The sequence below is a fragment of the Phacochoerus africanus genome, chromosome 7 (assembly GCF_016906955.1).
Source record: "Phacochoerus africanus isolate WHEZ1 chromosome 7, ROS_Pafr_v1, whole genome shotgun sequence".
NCBI lineage: Eukaryota > Metazoa > Chordata > Mammalia > Artiodactyla > Suidae > Phacochoerus > Phacochoerus africanus.
The window spans coordinates 64,953,341-64,965,696 of NC_062550.1; the positions used below are offsets into that span (position 1 = coordinate 64,953,341).

The following is a 12,356-nucleotide window of genomic DNA, read 5'->3' on the forward strand; positions in this document are numbered from 1 at the left end:
TACAATCTCCTTCTACTATCCCTTACTGGAAGAGCCTAACATAGAGCCTGTTGGCATAGCAGAAGCATCACGTGCCAACTCTCATCACAGAACTGAGTGTGAAAGGGTGAGTTTGCTCACAGAACTGGAACAAACAATCCAAAAATTTATATGGAATCATAAAAGACCCAGAATTGCCAAAGCAATCCTGAGGAACAAAAACCAAGCAGGAGGCATAACTGTCTCAGACTTCAGGCAATATTAGAGCCACAGTAATCTAGACAGTGTGGTACTAGTACCAAAACAGACATACAGACAAATGGAACAGAATAGAGAACCCAGGAATAAACCCAGACATGTATGGTCAATTAATCTTTGACAAAGGAGGCAAGAACATAAAATGGGAAAAAAGACAGTCTTTTGAGCAAGTGATGCTGGGAAAACTGGCCAGCTGCATGTAAATCAATGAAACTGGAACACACCCTCACACCATGCACCAAAATAAACTCAAAATGGCTGAAAGACTTAGATATAAAACAAGACACCATCAAACTCCTAGAAGAGAACATAGGCAAAACATTCTCTGACATCAACTGTACAAATGTTTTCTTAGGTCAGTCTCCCAAGGCAACAGAAATAAAAGCAAAAACAAACCAATGGGACCTAATCAAACTGACAAGCTTTTGCACAGCAAAGGAAACCCAAAAGAAAACAAAAAGACAACATACAGAATGGGAGAAAACAGTTTCAAATGATGCAACTGACAAGGGCTTAATCTCTAAAATATACAAGCAACTTATATAATTCAACAGCAAAAAAGCCAACAACCCAACTGAAAAATGGGCAAAAGACCTGAATAGACATTTCTCCAAAGAAGGTATACAGATGGCCAACAAGCACATGAGAAAATGCTCAACATCCCTGATTATTAGAGAAATGCAAATAAAAACTGCTATGAGGTGCCACCTCACACCAGTCAGAATGGCCATCATTCATAAGTCCACAAATAACAAATACTGGAGAGGGTGTGGAGAAAAGGGAATCCTCCTTCACAGTTGGTGGAAATGTAAATTGGTACAACCATTATGGAAAACAGTATGGAGGCACCTCAGAAAACTACATATAGAACTACCATATGACCCAGCAATCCCACTCTTGGGCACATATCCAGAAAAAAACTTTCCTTGAAAAAGACACACGCGCCCATATGTTCATTGCATCACTATTCATAATAGCCAAGACATGGAAACAACCTGAATGTCCATTGACAGATGAATATATTAAGAAGATGAGGTCTGTGTACACAATGAAATACTACATAGCCATAAAAAAGAACAAAATAATGCCATTTACAGCAACATGGATGGAAATAGAGACTCTCATACTAGTGAAGTAAATCAGAAAAAGATGAATACCATATAATATCACTTATATCTCGAATCTAATATACAGCACCAATGAACCTTTCCACAGACTAGAAACTCATGGACTTGGAGAACAGAGTTGTGGTTGCCAAGGGGGAGGGGAAGAGAGTGGGGTGGACTGGGAATCTGGGGTTAATAGATGCAAACTATGCCTTTGAAATGGATAAGCAATGGGATCCTGCTCTATAGCACTGGGAAATATATCTAGTCACTTATGATGGAGCCTGATGGAGGATAATATGAGAAAAAGATTGTATATATGTATGTGTGACTGGGTCACCTTGCTATACAGCAGAAATTTGACAGGACACTGTAAACCAAGTATAATTGAAAAAATAAAAACCACTAAAAATAAGAAGAAAGGGTGAGTTTGGACTTGAGAGATAACTTTTAATAACTGGCATAATCCTTTCTTTTGGCTACTCAGCATCCAGAGACATCCTTCTATGCATATCTATATTTCTTGCTATACCAAACAAATCTATAAGGCTGTCTAAAATGGTACAACTACTCACACAAAGATATTCTCAGTCATCCTCCAAAATAGACACATTGTATCCATTTCTGAGCTATATTCATTACTCCTCAAATTTTGTCATGACCCCTTTGAGATAGTCTGCTACCTGAAGAATAAATAGCAGTGAAAATCTCCAGCAAAAGTTGTTTAAAATAATGAGATCGGAGAGAAGATAAAAATATAGTTAATAGTTAAGGAATATATATGAAGAAAATACATTTAGCTATTACAATGTCATTTCTGTAACTGGTCAAGTAGCCAAATTGATGTTTATAACTTCCTTCCTCCACTGTCCATTCCATAACTTCTTTACTCTCAGTCAGGACCTCAGCAAGTCTGGGCTCTTTACTTGGTGGGGTAAACCAAACCTTTATTACATTATCCTAAGCTATTCTGCCTTGTTCATGATTAGTGCAGTTTTTCATTAAATTTACTATTGGGTATGGAAGAAATATGCGATGTCCCAGAGACTCTCCTGTGTTCTAGGCATAGTCCTTTTCTTACCATGTAGTAGCAACCTATTTTCCCTCTTGCTAATCACCTCCAACACGCAGGTGAATTTCTTTGCCTGATGATTCCGTGGCATGGGGAGTCCCAAGTTATACCTGCTGGTTCAGCAGCACGGGGAGTCCCAAGTGACTAGGTGGTAGCCTGATCTTCACTTCCATGCTTTCTGGCAGAAAACTTCTTCTGTTGGGAACAAAGACCTCCAATTGGGCAGAACTCAGAACAGTGGGCATGAGAAGCAAAAACTATTGGAGTGGTTTATTAGGTGTAATAATGGGAAGCTTTTCTCCCTGCTAGCACCTCTGGACTCCTAGGTGAGTGTTTTCTGGCTTATGAAATATATTACAACATTGTTCTCTGATTCAAAGCTTGTACTGTATCCTGTAAGACAGGACCACATTCTTTCAGAGTGTGGTCTCACAATTGGGGAAGGCAAATACATATCCGCAATAATGTCTATTTCAGCAAGGACAAATTTCTTTTCCCTGTGTGATGCAATGCCACAGGTGGCTGGCTTCTTCCCCTAAGGAATGATGCCATATTAAGGCTCAGTGTTCTTCTCTGTTGCTGGCAGGTCGGGCACTCCCCAGTAGCAATAGTCAGAATAACTTTAGTGAGAGAAGGTAAACACTGTTGAGAGCTTAGATGACTACTTGTTGCTTAGCCTATATATAGCCTTCACTCTACCACCAGGTGCCTATTGATAAGGCATCAAAATAACAGGGAAAAAAGCTAATTGATATCCATAGAATGTTTTTTTTTTGCTTACCTGGTTATTGCAATCCTCTTCTGCAATGGATGTCTATCAGTGAGCATTTACATAGTGTTTCATACTTTGTACCTACTTTAAGAGGTACATGCTGTTATACCTCTTCCCAAGTCTTCCTGATCAACAGTATTCTGATAGTTTTTATTTCAAGTCTTTAACCAATCAGCCAAATAACTAGCAACCACCCATGCATTAGGATAGATATATTTTCTGGCCATCTATCCATTTAGAAAAATGGACATATATACAGATTTTCCCTTCACCAATGTCATTTAGGCCCTTCTGAGTGGATCTGTAATGCTACAGCATATCATACAGAACCATCATCCCACTAAGTTCTGGTACAGACCACCTTTAAGCTTGGGATGTTCATTATTCATGTGATCATCATGAACTGGATGTTATCTGATCCACCAAGCTATAAAATTGTGCATGGACAGCTACTCTCCATTATTAAATGGAAATGGCATAGAATACATCAACATGAACAGGTCTGAAAGTCACAAGTAAATGGAGTGAACAGGTGATAGAGACCCTGTTGACATCAATTACAACTGCATTGCATGGTCTCTTTAAATCTGTACTTCATACATCATTGGATTTTCTTGGATCCATGTGGAAGAGCCTAGATTTTCTGAACAGCTTCAACTTGTTCAAATTCCCACTCACAATTGGCAGCATTATGATTACTCTGCAAACAAACAGGTCAAAGTAGCACAAAGAATTTTTTATTAATCTGAAATCCAAAGGCCTATCAAATGCTGTACCTCTTTAAGGGGTAGATGGTACAGTGTTCAGCAAATTATCCTTCACAATAAAGAGGAACCATGATACTGAGGTTAGATTCATATATTACCTGCCAAGTTTCCTGAAAATTTTAAACTCTATGTCATATCCTGTAATGCGTTAATCTCTATTATGAATGCTTTACAATTAACCAGTAGAGCAGGGGTTTCTGGTTTTGCCTACATGTTGAAATATTTTAATGTGATGAAAATCAGTGTTTGAGGTTCCTATTTCATGATTCAAATTTGTAAATCAAATAATGTTATTCTTTGAGACAGGAGAAAAAATTTTCATTCAAATGAGTGAAAATTAATCCATGCCTTAATTTATATTGTAGCAAATGAGAATTTGATCTTTTGACTATCTCTGTACATAGAATATTACAGTTTGTAGCTAATACCTGGACCAAGACTGGAAATTCTTAGCAGAGCTATTTGGAAATGTCCAATGAGTGTTACAGAAAGTGATTACAGAGTCTTATTAGGTTGCTGAGATTCATAGCTAAAAAGAAGAGCCGCAATAAAAAAGAACATTACTGCATAATCAAACATAAAATTTTTATCATTATCTAGTAAGTCATCTGGAAATTAGTCAATCAACAATCTACAGATCAGAGTTTTCTCTTTTCAGCCATGTTGAATGTGTTGGAGAAAGTTTTCATGACTGTAACAGGTGGGGAACTTATAATTGGAATTTTAGGGAATGGATTCATTGGACTCACAACTTTCATTGCTTGGATTAGAAATCAGAAGTTATGCTTGGTTGACTTTATTCTTACTAGTTTGGCCTTTGCCAGAATCTGTCAACTGTGGCTAACAGTTGCCAATTTGTTTTCAGTGCTACTCTATCAAGAAGGCTTTGGTACTGTGGAAAGAAATTACGTCCTTGCTAGTAGCTTGATACTGGCCAACCACTTGAGCACTTGGTTAGCTACTTGCCTTGTTGTCTTTTATTTCCTGAAGATCGCCAATTTCTCCAATCTCCCTTTCCTCTGGCTAAAATGGAGAATCAAAAAGGTAGTTTTCATACTTCTGCTATTATCTGTGCCATTCCTGTTCATGAGCTTTCCTTTCCCATATAGTTTTGATGGTTTCTGGTATCATACCCAAAACATTCTTGAGAGAAATATAACTGAGTTATACAATGTGACCCAAAGTCAAAAATTAAAATTTATGCTTATCTTTACAGCCGGGTCCATCCCTCCCTTCTCTCTTTCCCTGATTTCCTTTTTCCTATTGCTCTGTTCTTTGTGGAAACACAAGAAGCACATTGAACTCAGTGTCAGTGATTCCAGAGACGCCAGCATGGAGGCCCATTTCAGAGCCATGAGAACTGTGTTTTTCTTTCTTGTGTTCTTTGCCCTGTACCACCTTGCTTTTTTTGTGACATTTGGGGGGCATTTTTTGCTGCAGAACAAGTTGGTTACGATGTTTGGTTATATGTTAGGAATTCTCTATCCTTCGGGTCATTCATATGTTATAATTTTTGGAAACAGCCAAATGAGGAAAGCCTTCTTGGGGATTCTTTGGCATTGGAAGTGTGGGGCCTGAAAAGAAGATGCTCTCAGCCAAGCAAATGGGCCTGCAACAAAAGTCATCGGCAAGTCTTCATGGAATCTGCCTTGCTTCATGGGTTTCTTCCTTTTGCACACGTACTGTGGCACCGAGTATCATTTCAGTTCTTCCAAGACAAGGATAGACATCTAATCTAGTAACTAGAGAAAAAAAAAATATCAAGAGGAAGTATCACTCTTTGAGCTGTTAGAACTTTTGTGAATATACATGTTAAAAAATGGGCTGTGAGAAAGTCACAATCCACTCACATGGATCTGCAGAAGAGGGAGATTGTTAAAAATTAAACAAAAGTCACCAAGATTGAATAATAAGATCTAAAAGAGAAAAAAAATTTAAATAGGAAAAATATATCCAAAGACTAACTGAAAACCACCAGCCTTAGCTCTGAATCGTTTACAGAAGACAGGAGGTCAGTATGGATCTATGATGGAAACTGTCATTCAGGGATTCACAGTTCATATTAATATGCTCTTACTTAATTAGTTCCTCTATATGACCACCTAGTCCCTGTGAAAATACAGATTTAGCCATTTAATTCATGTTTTGATAATATTTTAAGATATCTTGTATTTGTGAACATTTTTTGCTACTGAGGTACCTGCAGAAATCAAATAGTCTGAAATTCATTGAAGCTGCTAAAATCCTTTCATAATAGCTAGTTACTATTGCTTAAAATTTAGTTATACCAATAGCATATTGTACAAGCTAAGGGGTGTGAAGCTTTTGTATCTGTTGTGCATGTTGAAATAATACATAGGGAAGTGGGATGGCTAAGGGTATATTTATAGGCCATACATTGATAACTGATGAAAGTAGGTGATGGGTACATCCAATTTATTGTATCATTCTATCTTTGGATATGTTTAATATTTTCCATAACAAAAATTACATAAAATTAGCAAAAAAGAAATTGTTTTTAGATTTCAGGGTTTTTTCTGGCATGAAATTCAGATTTGAAAGAGGAAAATTCTAAGAAAAGATTCAATAAAGCAATTAATTTCTTTGAGATGTGTGTTTTGTAAGTTATGCCTGGAAAACTAAAAGTATGAAAAAGTCTTTATTTTGTTTTTATCATGTTTATATATCCACAGTCCCCCAACCTCTACTTGATAGTTTACCCTAAGGGGGAGTCCTCCCAGCAAAAATCAAAACAATGTTGCTAATGTAGACAAAACAACATATTATGCACACAAATTCGGACTTTGCCACTTCCATATGCCATCCACCCAAGATGAGAATGTTATAGGAAAGGTGGTTAGCTCTCCTATTAGTTTCAGATGGAGCTATAAATCTCAGAGTCCAGGAGGTAGCACTTGGTTGGAGTTTTTATTTTATGTTAAGGATTTTGTTCTCCAGGAAGCACCTGCACGTCTCGTGAGAACTTAGGGCTTCCCACATTAAGGGAAACAGGACAGCTGTATAAAGCTGAGTTTTTACTAGAGATTTTGAAAATGAAAGAGAGAGAGAGAGAGGATGCACAGGAGTAAAGTAAGGGAAGACTATTTCTTAAAATATACCAGCATCATGTTGTTTAACAGGTAAAATCTCCTAAATATACAGTAGAAATCTTCCTATTATATTAATGACTATAAATATGCGTAAGGGAGACTTACTACATTTGAAAGTCTTTTGACATCTACTCTTTTTAAAAAGTGTATTTTAGGAGTTCCCATTGTGGCTCAGTGATAATGAGCCCGACTAGTATCCATGAGGATACGGGCTCAACCCATGGCTTGCTCAGTGGGTTAAGGATCTGGTGTTGCGGTTAGCTGTGGTGTACCTTGCAGATGCAGCTCTGATCCCCCATTGCTGAGGCTGTGGTGCCGGCTGGCAGGTGCCGCTCTGATTAGACCTCTTGTCTGGGAGCCTCCATGTGCCACAGGTACAGCCCTGAAAAGCATTAAAAAAATTATTTTATTGAAGTGTAGTTGACTTATTGAAGTGTGTTAATTTCTGCTATACAGCAAAGTGATTCAGTCATACATTATATGTATATTCTTGTCATATTCTTTTCCATTATGGTTTATCACAGAATATTGAATACAGTTCCCTGCCCCATACAGTAGGACCTTATTGTCTATCCATTATATATATAATAGTTTGCATTTGCTAATCCCAAACTTCCAATTCATCTCTCCTCTTCCACTCTCCCCCTTGACAACCACAAGTCTATTCTCTATTTTGACACATAATCTTAATGAACAAGAGAACATTTCTTTTGCCTGATAAAGAATGCTTAATGGAAATCACCTATTTATTAATTTGTTTTTTATGTCAGTATGGAATTAGAGATTCATATTTTAATCAATGAGTTACCTATTACTATTAATATTTATTTTAGTACCCAGAATGCTCTAGATTTATCAAGTAAGAACCACTTCGAGTTGGCTCTTATGTCTTTTTGACATGTTCCTGTAATTCTTTTCATGTTTCTTCACATTCTTGCACAACAAAATATTTCAGGCTTATTTTGTACTCTCATTCATCAAGCCTGGATTCACTATTTCTCCAAGGAGTCCTGATTTCTTTTCGTGTAGAAGGGTATTCGAAAGTCTAGATTTGGCTGTAAAAACACATACACACACCTACTTAGTTTTCTCTCTGTCTCTACCTCTGTCTCTTGGCAAAAGAGAGAAAATTTTCAAGAGAGAGGCAAGAGAATCCTTTCTTCCCTCTTCTGGCTCCTGGTACACCCATGGCCATATCCATATCTCAGATTCCACCTGGGAAGTGTGACTGCTGGTGCCTCCTCCTTGTAGACAAACCCCTGGAGCAGAGGTTTCTGACTCCAAAGTCAGCATTATAAGAAAAGAGATACAGGGCACAGATGGATGTCATGTGGCAGAGCAAGGAGCATTCTGTTTCTGTGGCAGAATGTGTAAATAGTCACACAGAATTGAGTCAGGTCAGATTTTTTTTTTTTAAATTAGGGTAAGTTAATTTACAATATTATATTAGTTTCAGTTATGCAATATTGTGATTCAAATTTTTTTATAGATTATACTCCATTTAAAGTTATAAAATATTGGCTATGTTCCCTGTGCTATATTATATATCCTTGTAGCTTATCCTTGTAGCTTTTTCTTCTTTGGGTGGTATCAAAAACATCTCCAATCCCCAGCTCCAGCTTCCCATGGCCTTCTTCTTTATTCATCTCCCTTCTTTTATAAAGACACCAGTCATTTTATTTATGTTCTGCTCTGAGCCTACATTTGCAGAGACCCCTTTCTAAATAAGGACACATTCATAGATAACAGGCATTAGTACCTGGCTGTATCTTTTAGCAGAGGACAAAATTCAAACTACTATGTCATCCTAATAAGAGTTTTATCTTTACATGGTGGGAACAAATGGGATAAGTATTTTCCCCTTGAAGGAACTCCCTTGTTCCAATAATTCTATTATGTTCAAATGAGGCTTAAGGATCTCCTCAGTTTGCAATGTCAGTAAGACCAGGATAGAAAGAGAAAGACAAATATCATATGATATCACTTATATCTGGAATCTAATATACTACACAAATGAACCTTTCCACAGAAAAGAAAATTATGGACTTGGAGAATAGACTGTGGTTGCCAAGGGGGAGGGGAAGGGAGTGAGATGGATTAGGAGCTTGGGGTTAATAGATCCAAACTATTTTGGAATGGATTAGCAATGAGATCCTGCTGTGTAACACTAAGAACTATGTCTAGTCAATTACGGTGGAGCATGATAATGTGAGAAAAAAGAATGTATGCATGTATGTGTGACTGGGTCACCATGCTGTACAGTAGAAAAAAATTGTATTGGTGAAATAACAATTAAAATTTAAAAAAAAAGATCAGGAAGAAAGAAAAAGGCCCTTGAGGGACAAGTCCATCTTCCTATTTTTCTTCTTTTATATTTCAGACCTAAGATTCTAGTCAAATTGGAAAATACTGGCCTTTTCCTAAACTGAAAAGCCTAGAGGGCCTGAGCTACTAATAAAGAAATTTTAAATGCTAAGCCTGGTATTTATATCCCTTAAGGATCCTGAATTAAAGCTGTAGCCAGTTAGGAATTCAGGATCCTGGCTATAGTTAATCTCAGAAGTCAGAATTTACAAGGACACTCATAAATTTGGGGTAGTAACTTGTTACTTTGAATTCCTGCATGAATCAATGTAAAATTTTTTGCTTAAAGAGGAAGAAAGCACAAAACAGTGTCATGGATAGAATCTTCTTATTTTCTTGTTAGCAAATATGAATTCACCTTCAGTCAACCTCATAAATGAAGAATTCAGCTTGTGACAGTGGCAAAAATGTAATTAGTAATTGAGCTCATATTTATAAGAAGATCACTGTTTGAAGGGTTTTCAATTCATGTTAGGAAATGCTTTTTATGAAGCTACCAGGCGTATTTTTTCACATTATATTCAGGTTGTTTTTTCTGGTCTGAAACAGACTCCAAAATACAGCCCTGAAGAAGAGTATTCTCAACTGTTGTGTCATTTTCAAAACATCATTTGGAATACCATCTACCAGCAGTGACCAAAGTAATTGGGATTTTATTTCTGCAGGCATGTCAAGTATAATCAAAAAAGTTTTAATAATCATTGTAATTTTAGAATTCATAGCAGGAATTCAGGGAAATGGACTCATTGTACTAGTAATCTGATTTGACTTGGTCAAAAGCAAGAATCTCTCCTTGTTTGACTTCATCTTTGCATGCTTGGCCATCTCTAGGATTGGCATGATATTCCTACTTCTCCTAGATAGCATTAGAGTAGTGTTGTATCAAGAAATACTAGAAAGTCAACACATAATAGCAGTAATATTTGATTTCTTCTGTAATCTGAGCAACTCCTTAAGTACTTGGTGTGCTACCTGCCTCGTCATCTTCTACTTCCTCAAGCTATCTAATTTTTCCCACCCCTTCTTTCTCTGGCTGAGGTGGAGACGCGATAGAGTTGTTCTCACCATTCTGTTGGGGTTCTTTCTCTCTTTGTTTTTTAATCTTCTGAGCATAAACTTTGACACTTTTGAGGTCAGTGACCATTTAGAAACAGAAAGGAACTTGACTTGGAAGAAACATACACATAAAAATCAGTATTATGGCATTCGGATTCTCCTCAACATGGGATCTCTCATCCCCTTGGTTGTGTCACTCATTTCATTTTTCCGTTTCATCTTTTCTTTATGGTGACATACCAGGCAAATGACATGTCATGCTGAAGGATCTGGAGACCTCAACACAGTGGTTCTTTTGAGAGCTAGAAATACTTTGAATTATTTCATCATTTTCTTAGCTGTCCACTCTTGGGCTACTCTCAAGTTAATTTGGTCTTATTACAGATTAGACAGTGTAACGACTTTTATTATTATTGAGAATGTAGCATTTCTCTATCCTTCAATTCACCCTTTTATTTTGATTCTGGGGAACCAGAAATTGAGACAGACTTCTGCGAGTCTGCTAAGGCAAATTGAATCCTGCCTCAAGGGAATGTAATCCTTCACAGCATCTGAGGACTGTTAGTGTTGTGTGGAAAAATAGCTCAGTGAAGATCCCCTATGTGCCACCATTGCTTTTATGTTGTATCTGATAGAATTTTTTGAAAATCTCTATAGACCAGACTATCGACATAAGAGAAAATGTTTCCTTGGATTTCATAAGCTATCCTAGGCATTTTGACATATTTATTTAATTCTCACAAAGTTGTACCAAATATTTATATTTTACCATTTTCAGTGATGATAATACTGAGGTTTATCATGTGTGACTTCACTGTAAGGTGTAAGCATTAGGATTCAAACTTAAATCTTCTGACTCAAAAATAGAAGAATGGGTGAAAAAGAATCAAAACATTTTCATTAGCTCTTAATTCTGTTATTATTTAATAGCAGCACCAAAATTAGTTTGAGACATTTTGTTAACTAAGGTTTTGTTTTAATTGAGAAAAAAGATGTATAAATTTTAAATGAGTGTATTTCACCAATGGGAGATGTTTTGCTTTATTAAAAAGAAAATTTAAGAATTTTAGAGAAATGCATGATTTTTAAAAGTAGCAGAAATAAGGAGTTCCCGTCGTGGCGCAGTGGTTAACGAATCCGACTAGGAACCATGAGGTTGCGGGTTCGATCCCTGCCCTTGCTCAGTGGGTTAACGATCTGGCGTTGCTGTGAGCTGTGGTGTAGGTGGCAGATGCGGCTCGGATCCCACGTTGATGTGGCTCTGGTGTAGGCTGGCAGCTACAGCTTCGCTTCGACCCCTAGCCTGGGAACCTCCATATGCCGTGGGAGTGGCCCAAGAAATGGCAAAAAGACAACAACAACAACAAAAAGCAGCAGAAATAAGAATGAGACATTTTCTTGACCCTTTTATTTAATAACACCTTCAAAGTTTCTGAAAATTACAGTGGTGAAGTGGTGTCATGAACTTAGCACATTTAATTGATCTAAAACAAAATATGCTATTATGAAAGTAAAAGCTATGAGATAACTAAAAAATTTGGCAAATACTAAAACTATGTTATGCTATAAATGAAGTGAAAACTGTTAGCATATGGAAAATTTAAACCCTAAACGGATGATCAAAACCTTGGCAACATCTATAGCTATACACTGACCCTGTGCTCTACCTCAGCAAGTGATAACTTTATGCTTCAACCCATGTAGATCTACTCTTTATCCCCACAAGCCTTGAAACATGGTAGCCATAAAAATAGCCACTGCCAGGAAAATCCTTGCCATAATCCTCCTATGAGATATTTTAGAATACCAAATTATCCTTGGGAATATAAGAACTCACTTTTGGGAATAAAGAAAGCCTCAATTTGTATTGAA

At 37.0% G+C, this 12,356-nt stretch overlaps 1 protein-coding gene across 1 annotated transcript; it reads left to right on the top strand.

The window, feature by feature from the left end:
- Nucleotides 1-10,095: 10,095 nt before the first annotated feature.
- On the top strand, nt 10,096-11,022 carry LOC125130419 (taste receptor type 2 member 7-like). The gene is made up of 3 exons (XM_047785762.1): nt 10,096-10,182; nt 10,213-10,622; nt 10,869-11,022. Exons 1-3 carry the CDS (start codon nt 10,096-10,098, stop codon nt 11,020-11,022), a joined length of 651 nt encoding a protein of 216 aa, XP_047641718.1.
- The last annotated feature ends 1,334 nt before the right edge of the window (nt 11,023-12,356 follow it).